Raw genomic sequence first — 27,903 nt, 5'->3', positions numbered from 1 at the left:
GAAGTTGGATACCATTTCAACATGGCTGAGCCGCAACGAGAAAGAGAATAACATAGCTGCGCCTCACAAAAACATAGCGGTTTACACGTCCGACCATTTTCTCCATAATGCGTCAAGAAATGTTGAGGCTAGTGTTTAAGCTAATGCCATAAAACCCAAGAAAGAGCAGATCTGACAACAACACAGGACCCGAGACAGTTGGAAACCCGCGAAGACGCATCAATCCCGACTCATCACTCCGTTGACCATCTACCAGGTAAACAATAACAAAAAGTAGCTTTGACACACACAGCCACAAAGCTATTATGGACATCTGTTACAAAGTATACAGTTGGTAAGATTACACTGCTGGGCTGCTAGCTATGGGATAAATTTGGTACAGAGTATTAGCTAGCTAACGTACTGACATTGATGAATGACCAAATCTGTTAGGTAGCTTTAGTTTTGTGGCTAGCCAACAGCTAGCTAGCTAGCCAGCTAACGAGGTGATTGGCAATTGTTTACGATGCCACTGGTTGCTAGCAACAAGCTAACCAATCAAAGTCCCATGATGATAGGGTCGGAATAGCTAGTTACATAATTGCTGTCCAGCAATCACGTAACGGTAGCCAGCTAACTTAGGTAACTAACAACATAAGGTATACTTCTGCAAGCTTACAAAGACAATGGAACCCTGCTCAAACTAGCTAACTTGGTTTAAGGTTCATGTATCGATCAGAATCATATTGGTATTTTATTTAGCTATCTGTAAACAGACGAAGCATTTTAACCCTCTACTCTAGACATAATTGTTTGGTTAATTATGCACACCTTAGCTTGTTGTTTTGAAGAGGACGTTCGTGTATTAGCCTGCTTGTCAGCACAAATTGACCCCACTGTCTGGTGACCACCTAGAGTTAGTCTTTGTGTGACGTTGAAAAACACTTGAGGAAATGGGAAACATGCAGAAACCATACTCGAGTGGTAATTCATTGTTCTATCTATGGTATCTTTCATTACCTGAGTTTCCTCACATACTCTTTCTAAACAGCCTCCATTCTTGCTGATACAAATGCACCCACACTAAGTCTTAACACTCTGCACACACACACATTCAGACACGTGCTGTCCATGTTCTCATGACAGTAAGCTAGTTTCGTTAACATACATCACAAGACTGCATCGCTATACTTGCCCTATACTCCCCCCTTCTCCCACATTATATCTGACTGTCTTGTCCCCTGGCTCTAAATTACATTACTTTCCCTAACCACTCACATTATAATAATATATGCCATTTAGCAGACGCTTTTATCCAAAGCGACTTACAGTCATGCGTGCATACATTTTTTTTTTTTTGTGTGGATGGGTGGTCCCGGGGATCGAACCCACTACCTTGGCGTTACAAGCGCCGTGCTCCACCAGCTGAGCTACAGAGGACCACATTAGCTTTGGTTTTGCAATGACACACTTTTGAAATGCATTTGGACCTTCGTGTGTTTCTGCCATTCATTTAGGTATTTTTCCTGTTTACTTTTTCCTCTTTATTTTCCCTCTCCTTTGTTTCTGACAGAAAACTCTTTGCATGTGAGTTCAATTTAACTCAAGGTGCCTACAGTGTTGACCCAAAATGGCCTCCTCATCCAGTTTCCTTCCCTGTTCTCTCCAGCAGCTGTGATGTCTCTAGCCGACCTCACCTCGGACACCACACCCTTCTTTTCTGACAGCGAGGCAGAGGGCTCGGAAGAACCTGGTGTGGGGCCTAGCCAGCGCCGGGAAGAGGAAGAGCCAGCCAGCGGAGTGTCCAGCATGAGAGCAGTGTTCACCGTTATCGTCCTGTGTTTCATCAACCTGCTCAACTACATGGACAGGTTCACCGTGGCTGGTATGGATAATCTGTTGCACCAACATTTTCCTAACCCAACGCTCACCTAACATTTCTTTAATGGGGAACTACATATCATAAGTGTTTAGATATTGATCCTCACCTTAAAGGTCCTGAACAGTCATTCTGATTCCCATGTAAAATAGCCTTATGCGTGACTTAAACATCACCCATAATATTTTTTCCCAATTAGATATATATATTTTTTGTACTTTTTCTCATGTCAAACTACCAGGAAGTCTAAAAAGACTGAGTGAGCGGGGAGCTAGTAGGCTGTAGGCGGGGAGGCCACCTTGACTGGCGGTTTTTTGAAAACACCTAATCTTGCAGTAAGATTTTCTCAAACAAATTTGCTGATACACAAGGCAACTCGAACAACATTGAAATTGCATACAACATCCAATCCTGTCATACATCATGGTTTCACAAATTATTTGTTTATCCAACTCTTTGGTTATTGTAACGGCATCAATATAGACAAAATGTTGGCTATATAATTTATCTAGCTAGCCCAAATGGAATTGTCAGCACTGTTTATAAAGCTAGCTAGCTAATTCATCTTGGACAATTTCAGTTGAAACTTTACAGGGTGAGGTCTGGATACATTTAATTAAATACATTTATAATGACTGTCAAACAATGTTAATATACAGTTGAAGTCGGAGGTTTACACACACTTAGGTTGGAGTCATTAAAACTTGTTTTTCAACCGCTCCACAAATTTCTTGTTAACAAACTATAGTTTTGGCAAGTCGGTTAGGACATCTACTTTGTGCATGACAAGTAATTTTTCCAACAATTGTTTACAGACAGATTATTTCACTTATAATTCACTGTATCACAATTCCAGTGGGTGAGAAGTTTACATACACTAAGTTGACTGTGCCTTTAAACAGCTTGGAAAATTCCAGAAAATGATATCATGGCTTTAGAAGCTTCTGATAGGCTAATTGACATCATTTGAGTCAATTGGAGGTGTACCTGTGGATGTATTTCAAGGCCTACCTTCAAACTCAGTGCCTCTTTGCTTGACATCATGGGAAAATCAAAAGAAATCAGCCAAGACCTCAGAAAAAAACATTGTAGACCTCCAAGTCTGTTTCATCCTTGGGAGCAATTTCCAAACGCCTGAAGGTACCACGTTCATCTGTACAAACAATAGGAAGGAGACGCGTTCTGTCTCCTAGAGATGAATGCACTTTGGTGCGAAAAGTGCAAATCAATCCCAGAACAACAGCAAAGGACCTTGTGAAGATGCTGGAGGAAACAGGTACAAAAGTATCTATATCCACAGTAAAACAAGTCCTATATCGACATAACCTGAAAGGCCGCTCAGCAAGGAAGAAGCCACTGCTCCAAAACCACCATTAAAAAGCCAGACTACGGTTTGCAACTGCACATTGGGACAAAGATCGTACTTTTTGGAGAAATGTCCTCTGGTCTGATGAAACAAAAATATAACTGTTTGGCCATAATGACCATTGTTATGTTTGGAGGAAAAAGGGGGAACGCTTGCAAGCCGAAGAACACCATCCCATCCGTGAAGCACGGGGGTGGCAGCATCATGCTGTGGGGGTGCTTTGTTGCAGGAGGGACTGGTGCACTTCACAAAATAGATGGCATCATGAGGAAGGAAAATTATGTGGATAAATTGAAACAACTTCTCAAGACATCAGTCAGGAAGTTAAAGCTTGGTCGCAAATGGGTTTTCCAAATGGACAATGACCCCAAGCATACTTCCAAAGTTGTGGCAAAATGGCTTAAAGACAACAAAGTCAAGGTATTGGAGTGGCCATCACAAAGCCCTGACCTCAATCCTATAGAAAATTTGTAAGCAGAACTGAAAAAGCGTGTGCGAGCAAGGAGGCCTACAAACCTGACTCAGTTAACTGACCTAAAACAGGGAATTTTTACTAGGATTAAATGTCAGGAATTGTGAAAAACTGAGTTTAAATTTATTTGGCTAAGGTGTATGTAAACTTCAGACTTCAACTGTTTGTGTATGTATGTGTGTATGTGTGTGTGTGTATTACTCACAGCGAGCAAAGTGAATGTGGCTGCTATGAAAGTGAACTGTTTGCGTGTGTTCAGGGGTATATTCATTCTGCCGATTCTGTATAATGACTATCAATGATGTTCAGAAATGTGTATGCATCTTCCAATTGGAATGTCTCTCGATATCATGACATGACGACTGCGTCAGTTTTGGGCAGGCCTTCCCCCACATTTGTTCCATGCTGGCTGAAGACTTAGCTAGCCTCTAATTATATTTGCTGACACACTGCAGTAAAATTTTGGTACCAGTAGACTAGCTATCTAAACAAGGCACCTCTGCCAACATGCCTTCTGCGATGACAGTTACAAGGCTGTACTTATTTAAAGTAGGTAAGATAATAAAATGTTACCATGGTGTATTAAAATGATGCTTTATGTGATGTTTATTAACTTTCTGATCAAACTTTATCAATGTAGAAGCAACAGTAATTTTTCATAATTTGGTCATCCTACTTTGTTCTGGTTTCATCCAAATATCACATTTGATGAAAAACATGATTTTGACTGTGCAGGACCTTTAAGAGTTACAGTGGGGAGAACAAGTATTAGATACACTGCAGGTTTTCCTACTTACAAAGCATGTAGAGGTCTGTAATTTTTTATCATAGGTACACTTCAACAAATCCAGAAAATCACATTGTATGATTTTTAAGTAATTAATTTGCATTTTATTGCATGACATAAGTATTTGATACATCAGAAAAGCAGAACTTAATATTTGGTACAGAAACCTTTGTTTGCAATTACAGAGATCATACGTTTCCTGTAGGTCTTGACCAGGTTTGCACACACTGCAGCAGGGATTTTGGCCCACTCCTCCATACAGACCTTCTCCAGATCCTTCAGGTTTCGGGGCTGTCGCTGGACAATACGGACTTTCAGCTCCCTCCAAAGATTTTCTATTGGGTTCAGGTCTGGAGACTGACTAGGCCACTCCAGGACCTTGAGATGCTTCTTACGGAGCCACTCCTTAGTTGCCCTGGCTGTGTGTTTCGGGTCGTTGTCATGCTGGAAGACCCAGCCACGACCCATCTTCAATGCTCTTACTGAGGGAAGGAGGTTGTTGGCCAAGATCTCGCGATACATGGCCCCATCCATCCTCCCCTCAATACAGTGCAGTCGTCCTGTCCCCTTTGCAGAAAAGCATCCCCAAAGAATGATGTTTCCACCTCCATGCTTCACGGTTGGGATGGTGTTCTTGGGGTTGTACTCATCCTTCTTCTTCCTCCAAACAGGGCGAGTGGAGTTTAGACCAAAAAGCTCTATTTTTGTCTCATCAGACCACATGACCTTCTCCCATTCCTCCTCTGGATCATCCAGATGGTCATTGGCAAACTTCAGACGGGCCTGGACATGCGCTGGCTTGAGCAGGGGGACCTTGCGTGCGCTGCAGGATTTTAATCCATGACGGCGTAGTGTGTTACTAATGGTTTCCTTTGAGACTGTGGTCCCAGCTCTCTTCAGGTCATTGACCAGGTCCTGCCGTGTAGTTCTGGGCTGATCCCTCACCTTCCTCATGATCATTGATGCCCCACAAGGTGAGATCTTGCATGGAGCCCCAGACCGAGGGTGATTGACCGTCATCTTAAACTTCTTCCATTTTCTAATAATTGCGCCAACAGTTGTTCCCTTCTCACCAAGCTGCTTGCCTACTGTCCTGTAGCCCATCCCAGCCTTGTGCAGGTCTACAATTTTATCCCTGATGTCCTTACACAGCTCTCTGGTCTTGGCCATTGTGGAGAGGTTGGAGTCTGTTTGATTGAGTGTGTGGACAGGTGTCTTTTATACAGGTAACGAGTTCAAACAGGTGCAGTTAATACAGGTAATGAGTGGATAACAGGATGGCTTCTTAAAGAAAAACTAACAGGTCTGTGAGAGCTGGAATTCTTACTGGTTGGTAGGTGATCAAATACTTATGTCATGCAATAAAATGCAAATTAATTACTTAAAAATCATACAATGTGATTTTCTGAATTTTTGTTTTAGATTCCGTCTCTCACAGTTGAAGTGTATCTATGATAAAACATTACAGACCTCTACATGCTTTGTAAGTAGGAAAACCTGCAAAATCGGCAGTGTATCAAATACTTGTTCTCCCCACTGTATATATTATGATAATTTCACACAGAACAATCATGGATCTGTTTGCTACGGAAGCATAAGCTACTCCTAAAAAGCATGTTGGATTTGACTATCATAACTCCAAAAAGTGCTATGGATAAGTAATTTCCCATATGCCATATAACACAGGTCTCTCTGTCTCTGTCTTGTTTAGGTGTTCTGCCTGACATTGAGCAGTACTTTGGAATCAGTGATGGGAAGTCAGGGCTGCTCCAAACAGTCTTCATCTGCAGCTACATGTTCCTGGCTCCTGTTTTTGGTTACCTGGGCGACAGGTACAACAGGAAGGTGATCATGAGTGTGGGCATCGGCTTCTGGTCCGTGGTGACGCTCGCCAGCTCCTACACGCCCAGAGAAGTGAGTGACACTTTCTAACTATCGTTTTCAGCAGGGGTTGGAACCAAAATTATTTCTCAATCGTTTCGTTCTGAACAGAACCATTATTTTTTGGGTTCCGGTTCACTGTTCCCACCTGCAAAATAAAACCAGTTTGAACCCCAAAGAAGTTCAGGTTTATATCGTTCCTTTCTGTTCCTTTTTTTCACCAGAATTAAAATAAAAACCCGTCTTACCTTTTTTTAGTTAATAAATCCAATGTGAAACGTGATAACTATAGTAGCATTGAAAAGGTTAATCCATTCTTCTCTAATTAAAAATCTCTTTCCCCAACTTCTACTAGACTATGCTTCCGAGAGGGAGGGGCAGGTTGGCTACACACACACCAGGAAAAATAAATACTAAATAAAATAAACATTGTGATAAATAAAATTGTAACTGGCCGGGAGAGGCTGTCTATCATAGCCTACACTCAAATTTGCGTTTCAGCACCATTCTCACACTCCTTGCGCGCACATGCGCCTGCTGCTGAGAGAAAGAAAGAGAGGGAGAGCGAGAGAGAAGCCTTGGCCTAGACTACTGTTGATTGTGAAGATGGAGGCGTTTTTCATTGAAGTAAAATAAAAGTTAGAGGAAGAAGAGCATGCCTACAAGCGGAATGTCCGCCTACCAGAGTTACTCCTTTAATCTAACAATATAATACTTATCTTTTATAAAAAAATAGATTCTGATCGAAAATGAACGAATTAGCCTCCTTCTGTACGCCTATATCTGTATAGCAGTAGTAGCCAGTTGACAAGTATAAAGAAATCCATGTTGATGTTGGAAACATGGCGCCGGCATATCTCTATCGTTCTCTCGGTCTCTCTAGGGCTAAGCCTAAGATTGTTTCCTTTAATATATATATATATATTTAAATATTAACATCATACAGTGGACACCTAGGCTTGTCTCCGTGTGTGAAGGGATGTGAGCTAGAGTAAAGCTTGAGTAAATCTTAAAGCTCGGGTCTCCACCGAATTAGGTAAATTCACCTTCAGTTTTAATGCCCCCCCATTTTTTGAATAACCTGCAGAACTCCCTGCGTCTTGTTTCCCTGGTGGCAGTTTAGGAGTCTAATGTTGAATTTGTAAAATAAGAATAGCATTTTAAAAAATTTAAATGTAAAAATGTGGGCCTCCCGAGTGGCGCAGTGGTCTAAGGCACTGCATCGCAGTGCTTAAGGCATCACTACAGACCCGGGTTCGATCCCAGGCTGTGTCACAACCGGCCATGACCGGGAGTCCCATAGGACGGCACACAATTGGCCCAGCATCATCCGGGTTAGGGGAGGGTTTGGCCTGGGTGGCTTTACTTGGCTCATCGCGCTCTAGCGACTCCTTGTGGCGAGCCGGGTGCCTGCAGGGTGACTTCGGTAGTTTCCTCTGACACATTGGTGCGGCTGGCTTCCGGGTTATGGAGGTGGGTGTTAAGGAGCGCGGTTTGGCAGTTCATGTTTCAGAGGACGCATGACTCGACCTTCGCCTCTCCCGAGCCTGTTGGGGAGTTGCAGCGATGAGACAAGATCGCAATTGGATATTACGAAAAAGGGGGCAAAAAATAATAATGTATTGTGTTGTTGAAATTGTAGTTGTATTTTATTTTAATCTGCAGTTTTTTTGGTAAATGTTATTTTTATTGGAATTTTTGTGTTGAATTTGTTGTCGTCAGGGCGCCATTGAAAATGAGACCCTGGTCTCAATGGGCTCCCCTGATTTTAAATAAAAGTTCAATCTTAACCTGAAGGCATGTTATTTTCTTCCCCCTCTCTCCACCCATCTCTCCTCCCCTCTTTCTTCCCCTCTCTCTCCCTCTCCACCATTCCTCCTGTCAGTATTTCTGGCTCCTGTTGTTGACGCGTGGCCTGGTGGGGGTTGGGGAGGCCAGTTACTCCACCATCGCCCCAACCATCATCGCTGACCTGTACGTCAAGGAGAGGAGGACGCAGATGCTCTCTGTCTTCTATTTTGCCATTCCAGTGGGCAGGTGGGGTCATAGAACATATACATATAATAATGAATACAGCTGTGTCCATCATTGTTATCTGTGATAAGAGGAGCCAATTGACCCTGTGGTGAATGTTTGTTCCATTGTCCTTCCTTCCTCAGTGGTCTAGGCTACATCGTGGGGTCAAAGGTTGATGACATGGCAGGGGACTGGCATTGGGCGCTGCGGGTGAGTTAACACATCCCCTGAGCTTTTGGATATTATACTTACTTCTCAACACAAAAGTTACTCAAAATACATACACTCTCAACCATAAAAGGAATAATATAAAAATGCATAAAAGCATGGTGGTACCTTTCATCTGACTCTTAATAATTCAATGTGTCCATGTTTTAGTTCTATCTGTGAACATCAGATACATCAATTATGCCATTAAAATTGTGGTTATTCCCCCTAGGTGACTCCTGCGTTAGGACTAGTAGCGGTCGTGTTGCTGTTATTTGTGGTGAAAGAGCCGAAAAGGGGTGCTATCGAGGACAGACAGGAGCACACCCTCCAAAGGACCAGCTGGCTGGGTGACATGAAGGCCCTTTGCAGAAAGTATGTCCACCATCAAAAAATCAAATCAAATCACATTTTATTCGTCACATGCGCCGAATACAACAGGTGTAGACCTTACAGTGAAATGTTTACTTACAAGCCCTTAACCAACAATGTAGTTTTAAGAAAGAATACCTACAAAAATAAAAGTAACAAATAATTAAAGGGCAGCAGTAAAATAACAATAGCAAGGCTATATACAGGGGGTACCGAGTCAATGTGCGAGGGCACCGGTTAATTGAGGTAATATGTTCATGTAGGTAGAGTTATTAAAGTGACTATGCATAGATAATAAACAGAGTAGCAGCAGCGTAAAGGGGGGGGGGGCAATGCAAATAGTCTGGGTAGCCATTTGATTAGATGTTCAGGAGTCTTATGGGTCTAGGGTTTCTGGGATAATGGTGTTGATCACAAGCCCAGTATCAAATTATATCCCTGTGTAGAGCACTACTTTTGACCAGAGCTGAGTATCAAATCGCATTCTATTTTCTATATTGTGTTGAGTCTGAAATGACACCCATGTTCCCTGTAATAGTCCACTATGTTTTGACCATATCTCTATAGCTCTGTATTCATTGCACAATTATAATGCATCTTTGGTACTATAGAAGAGTTATCAAACTAATATCTTTGTGTGTGTCTGTGTGCAGCCCCAGCTTTGTGCTGTCTACGTTTGGCTTCACAGCAGTGGCCTTTGTGACTGGCTCCTTGGCACTCTGGGCCCCGGCCTTCCTCTTCAGAGCTGCTGTCTTCACCGGAGAGCGGCCCCCCTGTGTTAAGGGGCCCTGCGACACCTCTGACAGGTAACACACCGACATCTGATACGTAACACACACACACAGACAAACTCACACCGACATCCAACAGGTGACACACAAACGTCCGACACACACAGGAACTAGGTGCTGAACAAAGACTCTTTATAATCAGTCAGAATGTTAAGGGATCATCGCACTCCTCTGTAATCACAGGATAAGATTGAATCATCACAACATTGTTGCCACTACTACACTCGACTCCTGATAACTGCAATGGCTTTGGACGACAGTAGGAGTCAGTGAATAGAGAGCAGCAGTAGAGACTAGACATCAAACTTTGGCTATCAAAGGAATCCAGTTTATCAGGAAATAGTCAATTCTCAAAACATCAAAAACCACACAGATGAGTCAACAAGGGTAAACAAATGTCTCCTTCTCACTCTCTCCCTCCCCAGCTTGTACTTTGGCATCATCACAGTTGTGTCAGGGATCCTGGGTGTGGCCAGTGGTGCGGAGGCCAGTAGGCGGCTGAGGTTGAGGACACCAAGGGCAGACCCCCTGGTGTGTGCTCTAGGACTCCTCCTCTCAGCTCCCTTCCTCTACCTCGCCATCGTCTTCGCTCAGGCCAGCCCCATCGCCACCTACGTAAGTCAACACCCATCTCTCTCGCTCTCTCTCTGTGTGGCCATGTACGAATACATGCGTTCTAAGTAGTATGCATTTTCGGTATGGACAATTCCACGGTAACGGAATTGCACGGAGACTTAAAATGTATGGCAAACAAAACCATTGATTTTTATAATTTAACAAACCATACAACTCTATGCATAAGGACTACTTGTAAAACCTTAAATGTAAATTGTTAAAACAAAACAATTTGTTTACAAAAAAAAAAAAAAAAGTTAAAAAGAAAGTTTTACAAAAACACATTTACTGGAAGAATGGTGAAGAGGCAAAAATCTCCCTCAGTTTTTATGAATCCAAGTTTTCCAAAAACTGTTGTTAAATATCTGCTCCGAATTAAGATTCAGCGACGTCTGCGAAAATAATGGGGTGTCAGCTATGACATGAACATCTCTTTTGGTTATTGAACTACAGTAAGTGAAGTGGATTTACACCCGATAACGGAATTTCATCATTGGTCCCTGATCTGTACTACACAGAAATGCATAATTATGGATATGTAATTCTCTTCATGTATCCTAAATGGGTACACACAAGTTTTAATATGCAATGTCCTCTTTTGCATATTTGGCTATTATTCTACACACTGGATGTTATTTTAATGAGCTCTGCCCCCAGACAAGACCAAATTTGGTTGGTCCAGACCAGACCAAATCTGAACCAATCATAGACGTCTATGTTTCACAAGTTTGGACATCAAAGTAAAGCACGGTAGAGCTCAGTAAGTACAATGCTGTATAGTTCAGTACAGTACATTATATTGTACTCAACTCTAGTCTGCTCTACTTTTACTTGTTACTTCTGTGAACTTTAATTATCCTCCCTCTTCATGAAGGCCAATGCAGCTAGCTAAGCCTACTCAAACAGAGAGGGATGCTATGTTAGCTGATGTGTTGTGCACTGAAGTCCACAAGTGAAGGGAAAAGGTGAGAGGAGGAGAGCGCATAGATGGTTGTAAGAAATATATATATATATATACAGTATCTCACAAAAGTGAGTACACCCCTCACATTTTTGTAAATATTTAAGTATATCTTTTCATGTGACAACACTGAAGAAATGACACTTTGCTACAATGTAAAGTAGTGAGTGTTCAGCTTGTATAACAGTGTAAATTTGCTGTCCCCTCAAAATAACACAACACACAGCCATTAATGTCTAAACGACATCACGGAGCTGGTGGATGTTAGAGACCTTGCACTCCTCCACCTTCCGTTTGAGGATGCCCCACAGATGCTCAATAGGGTTTAGGTCTGGAGACATGCTTGGCCAGTCCATCACCATTACCCTCAGCTTCTTTAGCAAGGCAGTGGTCGTCTTGGAGTTGTGTTTGGGGTCGTTATCATGTTGGAATACTGCCCTGCGGCCCAGTCTCCGAAGGGAGGGGATCATGCTCTGCTTCAGTATGTCACAGTACATGTTGGCATTCATGGTTCCCTCGATGAACTGTAGCTCCCAAGTGCCGGCACTCATACAGCCCCAGACCATGACACTCCCACCACCATGCTTGACTGTAGGCAAGACACACTTGTCTTTGTACTCCTCACCTGGTTGCTGCCACACACGCTTGACACCATCTGAACCAAATAAGTTTATCTTGGTCTCATCAGACCACAGGACATGGTTCCAGTAATCCATGTCCTTAGTCTGCTTGTCTTCAGCAAACTGTTTGCGGGCTTTCTTGTGCATCATCTTTAGAAGAGGCTTCCTTCTGGGACGACAGCCATGCAGACCAATTTGATGCAGTGTGCGGCGTATGGTCTGAGCACTGACAGGCTGACCCCCCACCCCTTCAACCGCTGCAGCAATGCTGGCAGCACTCATACGTCTATTTCCCAAAGACAACCTCTGGATATGACGCTGAGCACGTGCACTCAACTTCTTTGGTCGACCATGGCGAGGCCTGTTCTGAGTGGAACCTGTCCTGTTAAACCGCTGTATGGTCTTGGCCACCGTGCTGCAGCTCAGTTTCATGGTCTTGGCAATCTTCTTATAGCCCAGGCCATCTATATGTATAGCAACAAATCTATTTTTCAGATCCTCTAGAGATTTTTTTTTTTTTTTTTTTTTAATAAATAAAAAAAATCACCTTTATTTAACCAGGTAAACCAGTTGAGAACAAGTTCTCATTTACAACTGCGACCTGGCCAAGATAAAGCAAAGCAGTGCGATAAAAACAACAACACAGAGTTACATATGGGGTAAAACAAAAAAGTAAAAAATACAACAGAAATACATATATATACAGTGTGTGCAAATGTAGCAAGTTATGGAGGTAAGGCAATAAATAGGCTATAGTGCAAAATAATTACAATTAGTATTAACACTGGAATGATAGATGTGCAAGAGATTATGTGCAAATAGAGATACTGGGGTACAAATGAGCAAAATAAATAACAATATAGGGATGAGGTAGTTGGGCGGGCTAATTTCAGATGGGCTGTGTACAGGTGCAGTGATCGGTAAGGTGCTCTGACAACTGATGCTTAAAGTTAGTGAGGGAGATAAGTGTCTCCAGCTTCAGAGATTTTTGCAGTTCGTTCCAGTCATTGGGAGCAGAGAACTGGAAGGAATTGCGGCCAAAGGAGGTGTTGGCTTTGGGGATGACCAGTGAGATATACCTGCTGGAGCGCAGACTACGGGTGGGTGTTGCTATGGTGACCAATGAGCTAAGATAAGGCGGGGATTTGCCTAGCAGTGATTTATAGATGGCCTGGAGCCAGTGGGTTTGGCGACGAATATGTAGTGAGGACCAGCCAACAAGAGCGTACAGGTCACAGTGGTGGGTATTATATGGGGCTTTGGAGACAAAACGGATGGCACTGTGATAGACTACATCCAATTTGCTGAGTAGAGTGTTGGAGGCTATTTTGTAAATGACATCGCCGAAGTCAAGGATCGGTAGGATAGTCAGTTTTACGAGGGCATGTTTGGCAGCATGAGTGAAGGAGGCTTTGTTGCGAAATAGGAAACCGATTCTAGATTTAACTTTGGATTGGAGATTCTTAATGTGAGTCTGGAAGGAGAGTTTACAGTCTAACCAGACACCTAGATATTTGTAGTTGTCCACATACTCTAGGTCAGACCCGTCGAGAGTAGTGATTCTAGTCGGGTGGGCGGGTGCAAGCAGCGTTCGGTTGAAGAGCATGCATTTAGTTTTACTAGTGTTTAAGAGCAGTTGGAGGCTACTGAAGGAGTGTTGTATGGCATTGAAGCTCGTTTGGAGGTTTGTTAACACAGTGTCCAATGAAGAGCCAGATGTATACAAAATGGTGTCGTCTGCGTAGAGGTGGATCTGAGAGTCACCAGCAGCAAGAGCGACGTCATTGATATACACAGAGAAAAGAGTCAGCCCAAGAATTGAACCCTGTGGCACCCCCATAGAGACTGCCATAGGTCCAGACAACAGGCCCTCCGATTTGACACATTGAACTCTATCTGAGAAGTAGTTGGTGAACCAGGCGAGGCAGTCATTTGAGAAACCAAGGCTATTTAGTCTGCCAATAAGAATGCGGTGGTTGACAGTCGAAAGCCTTGGCCAGGTCGATGAAAACGGCTGCACAGTACTGTCTATTATCGATCGTGGTTATAATATCGTTTAGGACCTTGAGCGTGGCTGAAGTGCACCCATGACCAGCTCGGAAACCGGATTGCATAGCGGAGAAGGTACGGTGGGATTTGAAATGGTCGGTGATCTGTTTGTTGACTTGGCTTTCAAAAACTTTTGAAAGGCAGGGCAGGATGGATATGGGTCTGTAACAGTTTGTATCTAGAGTGTCACCCCCTTTGAAGAGGGGGATGACCGCGGCAGCTTTCCAATCTCTGGGGATCTCAGACGTTACGAAAGAGAGGTTGAACAGGCTAGTAATAGGGGTTGCGACAATTTCGGCGGCTAGTTTTAGAAAGAAAGGGTCCAGATTGTCTAGCCCAGAAGATTTGTAGGGGTCCAGATTTTGCAGCTCTTTCAGAACATCAGCTGTCTGGATTTGTGTGAAGGAGAAGCGGGGGGGGCATGGGCAAGTTGCAGCGGAGGGTGCAGAGCTGGTGGCCAGGGTAGTGGTAGCCAGGTGGAAAGCATGGCCAGCCGTAGCAAAATGCTTGTTGAAATTCTCGATTATTGTAGATTTATCGGTGGTGATAGTGTTTCCTAGCCTCAGTGCAGTGGGCAGCTGGGAGGAAGTGCTCTTATTTTCCATGGACTTTACAGTGTCCCAAAACTTTTTGGAGTTAGTGCTACAGGAAGCACATTTCTGTTTGAAAAAGTTAGCCTTTGCTTTCCTAACTGCTAATGCAGTACGCCACAGGATGTTTTTGTGCTGGTCAAGGGCAGTCAAGTCTGAGGAGAACCAGGGGCTATATCTGTTCTTAGTTCTGTATTTTTTGAATGGGGCATGTTTATTTAAGATTGAGAGGAAATTACTTTTAAAGAACAACCAGGCATCCTCTACTGACGGAATGAGATCTATATCCATCCAGGATACCTGGGCCAGGTCAATTAGGAAGGCCTGCTCGCTGAAGTGTTTTTGGGAGCGTTTGACAGTGATGAGGGGTGGTCGTTTGACCGCGGACCCGTTACGGACGCAGGCAATAAGGCAGTGATCGCTGAGATCCTGGTTGAAGACAGCGGAGGTGTATTTAGAGGGTAAGTTAGTCAGGATGATATCTATGAGGGTACCCATGTTTACGGATTTAGGGTTGTACCTGGTAGGTTCGTTGATAATTTGTGTGAGATTGAGGGCATCTAGTTTAGATTGTAGGATGGCCGGGGTGTTAAGCATATCCCAGTTTAGGTCACCAAGCAGTACGAACTCTGAGGATAGATGGGGGGCAATTAATTCACATATGGTGTCCAGGGCACAGCTGGGGGCTGAGGGGGGTCTGTAGCAAGCGGCAACAGTGAGAGATTTATTTCTGGAAAGGTGGATTTTTAGAAGTAGAAGCTCAAACTGTTTGGGCACAGACCTGGATAGTATGATAGAGCTCTGCAGGCTATCTCTACAGTAGATTGCAACTCCACCCCCTTTGGCAGTTCTATCTAGACGGAAAATGTTATAGTTGGGGATGGAAATTTCAGAATTTTTGGTGGCCTTCCTAAGCCAGGATTCAGACACTGCTAGAACATCAGGGTTGGCGGAGTGTGCTAACGCAGTGAATAACTCAAACTTAGGAAGGAGGCTTCTGATATTTACGTGCAGAAAACCAATACTTTTACGGTTACAGAAGTCAACAAATGATAGCTCCTGGGGAGTAGGAGTGATACTGGGGGCTGCAGGGCCTGGGTTAGCCTCTACATCACCAGAGGAACAGAGGAGGACTAGAATAAGGATACGACTAAAGGCTTTAAGAACTGGTCTTCTAGTGCGTTGGGTACATAGAATAAAGGGGGCAGTTCTCCGGGCGTTGTAGAAAAGATTCAGGGCATTATGTACAGAAAAGGATATGGAAGGATATGAGTACAGTTCAGGTAACCCTAAGCGTTGGGTAACAATGAAAGAGATAGCGTCACTGGAGGCACCGATTGAGCCGGTCTCGGCGTGTATGGGGGGTGGAACAAAGGAACTATTTGAGGCAGTTTGAGAGGGACTAGGGGTTCTACAGTGAAATTGTATAATAAGAACTAACCCAAACAGCAATAGGCAAGGCATAATTGACATGGGAGAGAGGCATAAAGCAGTCACAGGTGTTATTAGAGAGAGCTAAGACAACAACTGGAAATAGCGATAATGTTTGGGCTAAGGCTAAACAGAATAAACAGGACAGGGTACCGTGTAAAGGAACAGTCCAGCAGGCATCAGCTGTGCAGCTGAGTGATCATAAGGTCCAGTGAACAGCAATATGTGAGTCCGAGAGCAGTTCAAATTGGTGCTTCAGCACAGCTAGCAGGGAGCACAGTTGTAGTTTGCGTGTGCTAGCGGGCCGGGGCTGGCAGATGGATCTTCGTGGTCGTCGCAACGGGAAGCCTGTTGAAACCACATCAGACTATTTCGTCGGCAGACCAGTCGTGTTGGATCGGCGGGGCTCAGTGTCAACACTAGGAGGTCCCGTCCGGTTGACAGAGAGGTAGATAGCCGGGAGATGGGCCTGAGGCTAGCTCAAGGCTAACTGGTGCTTGCTATAGGGCAATGGTAATCAGCCAACAACAGGTTGCAGCTAGCTAGCTGGTTGCGATGATCCGGCGCTAGGGTCCAGTGATTCCGGCAGAAAGTCCAATAAGCTCTGGGTCGATAGCACGCTGGGTTGATAGCACGCTGTGCAGACTGGCCGACGAATTGTCCAGGCTAGAGCTAGAGCTGGCTGGTGGATAGTGTAGGCCACGGACAGTGGTGAAGACGCTAACGGTGACTAATAGTAAGTAGCCATTCAGTTGCAGCTACACTATTTTCAGCTTACGGTTCTCGATGAAAGTTATAAAGAAATAATAGAATCCTTTCCACGTTGGGTGAGGCGGGTTGCAGGAAAGTATATTTAGTTAAAGAATGAAAAGTAAAAATTGAGAAATATATACAAAATAGACAAAAAAAACAAGAAACGGGATATTTACACAGGGACAATGAATAAAAGCGACCGCACTGCTACGCCATCTTGGAATGGAGAGTTCTTTGCCATGAGGTGCCATGTTGAACTTCCAGTGACCAGTATGAGGGAGTGTGAGAGCGAAGACACCAAATTTAACACACCTGCTCCCCATTCACACCTGAGACCTTGTAACACTAACGAGTCACATGACACAGGGGAGGGAAAATGGCTAATTGGGCCCAATTTGGACATTTTCACTTAGGGGTGTACTCACTTTTGTTGCCAGCGGTTTAGACATTAATGGCTGTGTGTTGAGTTATTTTGAGGGGACAGCAAATGTACACTGTTATACAAGCTGTACACTCACTACTTTACATTGTAGCAAAGTGTCATTTCTTCATTGCTGTCACATGAAAAGATATACTCAAATATTTTCAAAAATGTGAGGGGTGTACTCACTTTTGTGAGATACTGTATATATACACAGTTGAAGTCGGAAGTTTACATACACTTAGGTTGGAGTCATTAAAACTCGTTTTTCAACAACTCCACAAATGTATTGTTAACAAACTATAGTTTTGGTAAGTCGATTAGGACATCTACTTTGTGCATGACACAAGTAATTTTTCCAACAATTGTTTACAGATAGATTATTTCACTTACAATTCACTATATCACATTTCCAGTTGGTCAGAAGTTTACATACACTAAGACTGTGACCTCAATCCTATAGAAAATGTGTGGGCAGAACTGAAAAAGCGTGTGCGAGCAAGGAGGCCTACAAACCTGACTCAGTTACACCAGCTCTGTCAGGAGGAATGGGCCAAAATTCACCCAACTTAGTGTGGGAAGCTTGTGGAAGGCTACCCGAAACATTTGACCCAAGTTTAAACAATTTAAAGGCAATGCTACCAAATACTAATTGAGTGTATGTAAACTTCTGACCCACTGGGAATGTGATTAAAGAAATAATAGCAGAAATAAATCATTCTCTCTACTATTATTCTGACATTTCACAGTATTAAAATAAAGTGATGATCCTAACTGACCTAAGACAGGGAACTTTTACTAGGATTAAATGTCAGGAATTGTGAAAAACTGAGTTTAAATGTATTTGGCTAAGGCGTATGTAAACTTCCGACTTCAACTGTGTGTGTGTGTGTGTGTGTGTGTGTGTGTGAGAGGGGAAAAAAGTGTTTGATCCCCTGCTGAAGAAACACAAAATAACTGTCAATCTCCCTCGGCCTGGGGCTCCATGCAAGATCTCACCTCGTGGAGTTGCAATGATCATGAGAACGGTGAGGAATCAGCCAAGAACTACATGGGAGGATCTTGTCAATGATCTCAAGGCAGCTGGGACCATAGTCACCAAGAAAACAATCGGTAACACACTATGCCGTGAAGGACTGAAATCCTGCAGCGCCCGCAAGGTCCCCCTGCTCAAGAAACCACATATACAGGCCCGTCTGAAGTTTGCCAATGAACATCTGAATGATTCAGAGGAGAACTGGGTGAAAGTGTTGTGGTCAGATGAGACCAAAATCGAGCTCTTTAGCATCAACTCAACTCGCAGTGTTTGGAGGAGGAGGAATGACCCCAAGAACACCATCCCCACCGTCAAACATGGAGGTGGAAACATTATGCTTTGGGGGTGTTTTTCTGCTAAGGGGACAGGACAACTTCACCGCATCAAAGGGATGATGGACGGGGCCATGTACCGTCAAATATTGGGTGAGAACCTCCTTCCCTCAGCCAGGGCATTGAAAATGGGTCGTGGATGGGTATTCCAGCATGACAATGACCCAAAACACACGGCCAAGGCAACAAAGGAGTGGCTCAAGAAGAAGCACATTAAGGTCCTGGAGTGGCCTAGCCAGTCTCCAGACCTTAATCCCATAGAAAATCTGTGGAGGGAGCTGAAGGTTCGAGTTGCCAAACGTCAGCCTCAAAACCTTAATGACTTGGAGAAGATCTGCAAAGAGGAGTGGAACAAAATCCCTCCTGAGATGTGTGCAAACCTGGTGGCCAACTACAAGAAATGTCTGACCTCTGTGATTGCCAACAAGGGTTTTGCCACCAAGTACTAAGTCATGTTTTGCAGAGGGGTCAAATACTTATTTCCCTCATTAAAATGCAAATCAATTTATAACATTTTTGACATGGGTTTTTCTGGATTTTTTTGTTGTTATTCTGTCTCTCACTGTTCAAATAAACCTACCATTACAATTATAGACTGATCATGTCTTTGTCAGTGGGCAAACGTACAAAATCAGCAGGGGATCAAATACTTTTTTCCCTCACTATATATATATATATATATTACTCACAGCGAGCAAAGTGATCATGCTGTTTGAATGTGGCTGCTATGAAAGTCAACTGTTTGCGTGTGATCAGGGGTGTATTCATTCTGCCGATTCTGTTGAAAAACGTTTCTTAAACGGAAGCAAATGGAACGAAACGGGGATGAACATACCTGAATTTATCCAATAGAAACTCTCGTATGCAACTGTTGGACTAATGTTTACACCCTAGATCAACTAAATGCCTGCAAGCGTGTGCAATGTGGTATTGAATGTGTCACTGTCACCTTGGTTACTCAAAATTATCTTGACCTGTGCACCTACGTTGTAAACTTTAATTCATAGGCTAGATAGTAGTAACCTCCTTATGGGGACAGGGAACATTTAAGTATCATGTATTAGCCTAAACCTATCGATGTGAATGGAATATGAATGACAGTCCATCCAATATATGCTGTAATAGAAATAAGGCCATGCTCATAAAAAAATTAATCATCCTCCCTTGTCTTTAACGGCACTGACTGCAACTGAAATGCGCTGTCTGCCATCTGCCCGGTACAGTTGAAACCGGGATTCATCCGTGAAGAGCACACTTTACCAGCATATCAGTGGCCATCGAAGGTGAGCATTTGCCCACTGAAGTCTGTTACGACGCCGAACTGCAGTCAGGTCAAGACCCTGGTGAGGACAACGAGCACGCAAATGAGCTTCCCTGAGACGGTTTCTGACAGTTTGAAGAAATTCTTTGTTTGTGCAAACCCACAGTTTCATCAGCTGTCCGGGTGGCTGGTCAGATGATCCCATAGATGAAGATGCCGGATGTCGAGATCCTTGGCTGGCGTGATTACACATCGTCTGTGGTTGTGAAGCCGGTTGGACGTACTACCAAATTCTCTAAGACTACGTTGGAGGAGGCTTATGGTAGAGAAATTAACATTCAATTCTCTGGCAACAGCTATGGTGGACATTCCTGCAGTCTGCATGCCAATTGCAACTCCCTCAACTTGAGACCTCTGTGGCGTTGTGTGACAGCTGTACATTTTAGTGACATTTTAATGTCCCCTGCACAAGGTGCACCTGTGTAATGATCATGCTGTTTAATCCGTTTATTGATATGCCACACCTGTCAGGTGGATGGATTATCTTGGCAAATGAGAAATGCTCACTAACAGGGATGGATGTAAACACATTTCTGCACAATTTGAGAGAAATACGCTTTTTGTGCGTATGGAACATTTCTGGAATCTTATTTCAGCTCATGAAACGTGGGACCAGCACATGTTGCGTTTTATATTTTTGTTCAGTGTATATATGCCTTACTTTCTCAAATATAGACTATTAGCTTTCATTTGAACTCAATTTGATATTCTCCTATGAACTTCCATGTTGGTGCTCGTGGGCCCTTTTACATGGAATGCAAAGATGGAATGTTTTATAGTACGTGAAGTTTTGAAAATGTTGTATGCTTTAAATGCCAGGATGTCATAATCATTTCGGCTTTTCATCTAGTATATTTCAGCCTCTGTCTTTTTCACACCCACAAACATACATGCTTTCCTCTCTGGCGTTGTATTCGCAGTGCATGGTAAAAGTAATGGTGGTCTAACCAGTTTTTTTTTATGTGATCAGGTGTTTATCTTCCTGGGAGAGACCTTCCTGTCTATGAACTGGGCCATTGTAGCGGACATTCTGCTGGTGAGTTCAGATGTATAACTATCATCTCTCTCTCTGTCTCTCTGTCTCTCTCTCTCTCTCTCTCTCTCTCTCTCTCTCTCTCTCTCTCTCTCTCTCTCTCTCTCTCTCTCTAAAGCGCAATATGGTTGTGCCCTATTCAATAAATGTCCGTATACAGATGTTTCTGATCAAATTAGCGTGATCTGTCTAGAGCAATGTTGCCCAACTCCAGTCCTCGAGAACCCCCAACGGTACACATTTTTGTTGAAGCCCATGACAAACTCACCTGATTCAACTAATTGATGGCTTGATGATTAGTTGACAAGTTGAATCAGGTGTGCTTGTCTGGGGCTACAACAAAAATGTGTACTAACTGGAAAGTATGGATTCGGTTTCTGAGGAATTTAGATCACGCCAAGTCAGTGGCATATACGAATAGCCACATTTCTAGGAATATAACCCATGCATGTATCTCTTTAGTGCACATTCTCAACCTTCCAACCTCAAGGTTACAGTGCATTCGGAAAGTATTCAGACCCCTTGACTTTATCACATATTGTTACGTTACAGCCATATTCTAAAATTGATTAAATCGTTTTTTTGTTTTCATAAATCTATACACAATACCCCATAATGACGAAGCAAAAACAGGTTTTTAGAAATGTTTGCAAATTTATAAAAAATAAAAAACATTACTTTTACATAAGTATTCAGACCGTTTACTCAGTACTTCATTGATGCACCTTGGGCAGGGAGTACAGCCTCAAGTCTTCTTGGGTATGACGCTACAAGCTTGGCACACCTGTATTTGAGGAGTTTCTCCCATTCTTCTCCGCAGATCCTCTCAAGCTCTGTCAGGTTGGATGGGGAGCGTCGCTGCACAGCTATTTTCAGGTCTCTCCAGACATGTTTGATCGGGTTCAAGTCCGGGCTTTGGCTGGGCCACTTAAGGACATTCAGAGACTTGTCCGAAGCCACTCCTGCGTTGTCTTGACTGTGTGCTTAGGGTCGTTGACCTGTTGGAAGGTGAACCTTCGCCCCAGTCTGAGGTCCTGAGCGCTCTGGAGCAGTTTTCCATCAAGGATCTCTCTGTACTTTGCTCTGTTCATCTTTCCCTCACACCTGACTAGTCTCCCAGTCCCTGCCGCTGAAAAACATCCCCACAGCATGATGCTGCACCACCATGCTTCACCGTAGGGATGGTGCCAGGTTTCCTCCAGATGTGACGCTTGGCATTCAGGCCAAAGAGTTCAATCTTGGTTTCATTAGACCAGAGAATCTTGTTTCTCATGGTCTGAGTCCTTTAGGTGCCTTTTGGAAAACTCGAAGCGGTCTGCCGTGCCTTTTTACTGAGTGGCTTCCGTCTGGCCATTCTACCATAAAGGCCAGATTGGTGGAGTGCTGCAGAGATGGTTGTCCTTCTAGAGGAACTCTGGAGCTCTGTCAGAGTGACAATCGGGTTCTTGGTCACCTCCCTGACTAAGGCCCTTCTTCTACGATTGCTCAGTTTGGCCGGGCAGACAGCTCTAGGAAGAGTCTTGGGGGTTGCAAACTTCTTCCATTTAAGAATGATGGAGGCCACTGTTCTTGGACCTTCAATGCTGCAGAAATTTTTTGATACCTTTCCCCAGATTTGTGCCTCGACACAATACTGTCTCGGAGCTCTACGGACAATTCCTTCGACTTCATGGCTTGGTTTTTGCTCTGACATGCACTGTCAACTGTGGGACCCTATATAGACAGGTGTGTGCCTTTCCATATCATGTCCAATCAATTGAATTCAAGTTGTAGAAACATCTCAAGGATGATCAATGGAAACAGGATGCATCTGAGCTCAATTTCCAGTCTCATAGCAAAGGATCTGAACACATACAGTGAGGGGAAAAAAGTATTTGATCCCCTGCTGATTTTGTACATTTGCCCACTGACAAAGACATTATCAGTCTATAATTTTAATGGTAGGTTTATTTGAACAGTGAGAGACAGAATAACAACAAAAAGATCCAGAAAAACGCATGTCAAAAATGTTATGAATTGATTTGCATTTTAATGAGGGAAATAAATATTTGACCCCTCTGCAAAACATGACTTAGTACTTGGTGGCAAAACCCTTGTTGGCAATCACAGAGGTCAGACGTTTCTTGTAGTTGGCCACCAGGTTTGCACACATCTCAGGAGGGATTTTGTCCCACTCCTCTTTGCAGATCTTCTCCAAGTCATTAACGTTTCGAGGCTGACGTTTGGCAACTCGAACCTTCAGCTCCCTCCACAGATTTTCTATGGGATTAAGGTCTGGAGACTGGCTAGGCCACTCCAGGACCTTAATGTGCTTCTTCTTGAGCCACTCCTTTGTTGCCTTGGCCGTGTGTTTTGGGTCATTGTCATGCTGGAATACCCATCCACAACCCATTTTCAACGCCCTGGCTGAGGGAAGGAGGTTCTCACCCAAGATTTTACAGTACATGGCCCCGTCCATTGTCCCTTTGATGCGGTGAAGTTGTCCTGTCCCCTTACCAGAAAAACACACCCAAAGCATGTTTCCACCTCCATGTTTCACGGTGGGGATGGTGTTCTTGGGGTCATAGGCAGCATTCCTCCTCCTCCAAACATGGCGAGTTGAGTTGATGCCAAAGAGCTCGATTTTGGTCTCATCTGACCACAACACTTTCACCCAGTTCTCCTCTGAATCAATCAAATGTTCATTGGCAAACCTCAGACGGGCCTGTATATGTTCTTTCTTGAGCATGGGGACCTTGCATGTACTGCAGGATTTCAGTCCTTCACGGCGTAGTGTGTTACCAATTGTTTTCTTGGTGACTATGGTCCCAGCTGCCTTGAGATCATTGACAAGATCCTCCCGTGTAGTTCTGGGCTGATTCCTCACTGTTCTCATGATTTCACGAGGTGAGATCTTGCATGGAGCCCCAGGCCGAGGGAGATTGCCAGTTATTTTGTGTTTCTTCCATTTGCGAATAATTGCACCAACTGTTGTCACCTTCTCACCAAGCTGCTTGGCGATGGTCTTGTAGCCCATTCCAGCCTTGTGTAGGTCTACAATCTTGTCCCTGACATCCTTGGAGAGCTCTTTGGTCTTGGCCATGGTGGAGAGTTTGGAATCTGATTGATTGCTTCTGTGGACAGGTGTCTTTTTTATACAGGTAACAAACTGAGATTAGGAGCACTCCCTTTAAGAGTGTGCTCCTAATCTCAGCTCGTTACCTGTATAAAAGACACCTGGGAGCCAGAATTCTTTCTGATTGAGAGGGGGTCAAATACTTATTTCCCTCATTAAAATGCAAATCAATTTATAACATTTTTGACATGCGTTTTTCTGGATGTTTTTGTTGTTATTCTGTCTCTCACTGTTCAAATAAACCTACCATTAAAATTATAGGCTGATCATTTCTTTGTCAGTGGGCAAATGTACAAAATCAGCAGGGGATCAAAAACTTTTTCCCCCTCACTGTATGTAAATAAGGTGTTTCTGTTTTTTTATTTTTAATACTGTGGCAGACCAGGGGGTTTGATCAAGACATTTACACAGATCAGACACAAGTGTGACACCTCAGTTTCAAGGGTGTTTATTTAAAACAATAAAGAAAAATAAACCGGTCTCCTCCAGGAAACCTCTTCTGGGTTAACGCCTTCTGGGCTCCGGGGAATGCTGTCTCCTCTGAGGTAGAACACCGAGCTCCTCGGTTCTAGCAGACTGTGAGGATTTCTATCCAGTAGCAACCTCTCACTACCTCCAACCCTCCCGTGTGCTGCCCTCCTGGCAGCTTTATGGGCCCCGTATGGCTGGTGAGCAATCAGCCCCTTGATTACTCACCAGCCCCAATTAGTCCTGGCCGGAGGACCCGTCGAGACCTGGCATGTCTAGCAGAGGGAGCCACTGCCGCGTGATGTAGACTGTCACCAGACCTTGACGAGTCTCCCCCTGGTGTCATTATGGGGTATTGTGTGTAGATTGACAGGGAAAAAATGATTGAATCCATTTTAGAATAAGGCTGTAATGTAACGAAATGTGGAGACAGTCAAAGGGTCTGAATACTTTCCGAATACACTGTACTTATGTATTGTGCTGATTTTATAAGATATACAAAAAAGTTTGCTAATTCTTTCCTCTCTCTCTCTCCCTCCATCTTTCTCAGTACGTGGTTGTCCCCACTCGTCGTTCCACAGCTGAGGCCTTCCAGATCGTTCTCGCTCACCTCCTTGGAGATGCTGGTAGTCCTTATCTCATAGGAGTGGTATGTCACGTGATTTATTATCACACACACACACATAAACGCCTACCTACACATTTGATACACACACACACACTTGTCTAAAGAAACCGAGTATGATCCTCATTTACTGTGTAACACCCCCCCCCCCCCCATCAGGTGTCAGACTCTCTGAAGCAGACTGACTCGTACCTGTGGCAGTTCCGCTCCCTGCAGCTCTCCCTCCTCACCTGCTCTTTCGTGGCAGTGGGGGGCGGGGCTTTCTTCCTGGCTACCGCCCTCTTCATCGAGAAGGACCGTCAATGTGCCGCAAACTACGCAATCTCAGGTGAGAGGCTAAACTTGGAGCTACCTTTATGTGCCCGGCCTCAGATTAGCAACAGGTGACGCTATGACAGCCTAACTATGAATGCATGTGAAGTGGTGAAAGTCACACAATTCAATGAGGAGCCTTAAAAAAAATCTCCCTTATTTTACCAGGAACGTTGACTGAACACAGTTTCAGTTACAGCAATGAACTGGGGAATAGTTACAGGGGATGAATAAGCCAATTGGGAGCTGAGGATAATTAGGTGGCCATCATCTAATCCCTACAATAAGTGCCATGGGATCTTTATTGACCACAGAGAGTCAGGACACCCATTTAATGTCCAGTCCAAAAGACGGCACCCTACACAGGGCAATGTCCCCAATCACTACCCTGGAGCATTGGGATATTTTTTTTGACCGGAGGAAAGAGTGCCTCCTACTGGCCCTCCAACACCACTTCAAGCAGCATCTGGTCTCCCATCCAGGGACACACCAAGACCAACCCTGATTAGCTTCAGAGGCAAGCCTGAAGTGGGATGCAAGGTGGTATGCTGCTGGCCCAACACTGGTCTAACACTGTTACTCCTGCTAACTACGGGTATGTGAGGGAGAGTTTTGAGAGACTAACAATAGTTGAGAGCAACCACAGATGAGACTGGTAGAGATGACTCTACAGACCACAGGTGACGTTAGCAGAGAGAGGCTAGTAACAGTTACAAGAAACTGCCAGGTCACATATTCTGCTCATCTTGATAATTGTACTGTCCTGCATTTTCTTTCCCTGACAGATGATGAACCAATTGTTGTACCCAAGAGCGGCAGGTCCACGAGGGTGCCAGTGTCCAGCGTTCTGATTTGAGGAGATCAAAGGGACGTTGGTGACTCCTGTGGAAGATGCTGCACCCTGATTGGTCCCTGTTTCAGTGACCAATCGCGCAGCAGTGTTTTTACAACTATGGTCTTTGATTGTATTTGTAACATTTTAGATTATATGGTTTTTAATACCTTTATCTGCTGATGAACATGGCAGAGTCAGAGCTGCCAAACCTTCCGCTCATCATTTCCTTGTGTTTTTGTAGTCACCAACCAGATATTCCACTTCTGATTGTCTTCACATGTTGTCATGACAACATGAGACATAGTGGCTTATGAGAAATGTATGCAGAGTAAAAGTCAAAGAGCCACATCAGTGGAAGCCTAACCTCTGTGGCTGGAAGAGGTGACCGGATAGAAGAAAGGACTTTCAGAGAGGGAATTTCAGAGGAGAAGCAGCTACTTTACCCGAGGGAGAGAAGGAAGCAGAAAAGCCTTTTTGCATTCCGATGCATGCACCCCCATTAAATCTCCTGTTGCAGCCAATGTGTCGCAGGGTCACAGATAGGGTGTCACTCTTAGACAGACACTCATCCGTTATTCTACAGGGACCATATGTCGACGGTAGAGACCTCTGGAAAACCGGCAGGATATTTTTCACCCCAGCGCTCTGATTGCGCTGTAACCACTACATCCCAACTACTGCTGCTGTACTTCTTGCTTTGGTCTGAAACGCAGAGCTCTGATTGGCCACGGAACAACTACGGCTGGCCCATTTCAAAGCCATTCCAACCAGTGCTGTCATCCTCCCGTCAACAAACTAAGACTGTAAATATGATGCTTGTCCGTTCAGTGTAACCACATACTACTTACTACATACAGTATCAGACCGATTTAAAGGGAGTTGGCAGGCACAGGCCCGTGGTACCCGCATTGGACTCCAAACCCACCGATCTGTTGTCGGATGTTGCATTTTTAACAGATTAAGCCTAATAATCCTTGTTCTGTTTTTAGACCCGTTTTGGTATATTATAATAATAACACTAGATTTGTCCCTCGGCTCCCTAGAAAATGGTGGCGGGACAAATGTCTGTTCCAGACAGGTGCAGAAGATAATCTATGGTTTTTAAGACTATTGTTTTTATTAGTGGTGTTTTTATGGAATGTTCCGGGCGGTCAGGTGTACTTTGGGTTTTTGTGACCTCATATAGAGGCACTGATGTCACAAAGTCCAGGATATAAAATCAGGTCTATTACAGAGTGTACATTTCTTAATTGTCTGAGGAAAATGTATATCCCTTTTTTAATGAAGGCGTTAAATTATTTAAAAAATATATATTGGTTATTTTGGAAAGAAACTTTTTTGTTAAAGTTGCTAGTTTCTAATATGAATTTGATTTGATGTAACCTTTTGTTGAAACATTAAACGATGAGAAAGGACTGTTGTTGAGATGACTCATGGAATGATTTCTCTATGTATCTGTGCAGATGTCACTTAGTGCTTTGCAGATGCAGAGGTGATAAATGTGTCTTTGAAGCTTGGATCCTGTAAGCCCATAGCCAGGTTTTCATGGAGGGTTGTAGACTATGCTGCACAAGTGCAGCTGTAACCTCTCTCATTCAGCCTTTCTATACCTTTCCCCCTCTCCTGTCACTCCTAT

The 27,903-nt window shown here is 43.8% G+C and overlaps 1 protein-coding gene across 2 annotated transcripts; it reads left to right on the top strand.

Annotated features, from left to right (window-relative positions):
• Positions 1 to 6: 6 nt before the first annotated feature.
• Positions 7 to 27,692, top strand: LOC311102201 (protein spinster homolog 1-like). 2 transcript variants are annotated; one of them, XM_084143455.1, is made up of 12 exons: positions 7 to 256; positions 1,652 to 1,864; positions 6,195 to 6,397; positions 8,250 to 8,401; positions 8,524 to 8,590; positions 8,820 to 8,962; positions 9,613 to 9,765; positions 10,176 to 10,365; positions 20,850 to 20,915; positions 25,046 to 25,144; positions 25,280 to 25,448; positions 26,218 to 27,692. In XM_084143455.1, exons 2-12 carry the CDS (start codon positions 1,657 to 1,659, stop codon positions 26,286 to 26,288), a joined length of 1,521 nt encoding a protein of 506 aa, XP_083999581.1. In that variant the 5' UTR covers positions 7 to 256; positions 1,652 to 1,656; the 3' UTR covers positions 26,289 to 27,692. The 2 variants fall into 2 exon arrangements, with proteins under 2 accessions (XP_083999581.1, XP_083999580.1); XM_084143454.1 differs by having other exon boundaries at positions 1,649 to 1,864.
• Positions 27,693 to 27,903: the final 211 nt, after the last annotated feature.

Source organism: Coregonus lavaretus (assembly GCF_964263955.1).
Source record: "Coregonus lavaretus genome assembly, chromosome: 2".
Lineage (NCBI taxonomy): Eukaryota > Metazoa > Chordata > Actinopteri > Salmoniformes > Salmonidae > Coregonus > Coregonus lavaretus.
The sequence above is the reverse complement of the archived record's forward strand: the minus strand, read 5'-3'. Positions and strand labels throughout refer to the sequence as shown.

What these genes read in the sequence shown, in the direction of transcription:
- LOC311102201 (XM_084143455.1), top strand. Translation starts at nt 1,657, where the DNA reads ATGTCTCTAGCCGACCTCACCTCGGACACCACACCCTTCTTTTCTGAC. An exon ending in ATGAAGGCCCTTTGCAGAAA is followed by an intron (nt 8,963 to 9,612) that starts GTATGTCCACCA and finishes GTCTGTGTGCAG; the next exon opens with CCCCAGCTTTGTGCTGTCTA. An exon ending in GTCCTTATCTCATAGGAGTG is followed by an intron (nt 25,145 to 25,279) that starts GTATGTCACGTG and finishes CCCCCCCATCAG; the next exon opens with GTGTCAGACTCTCTGAAGCA.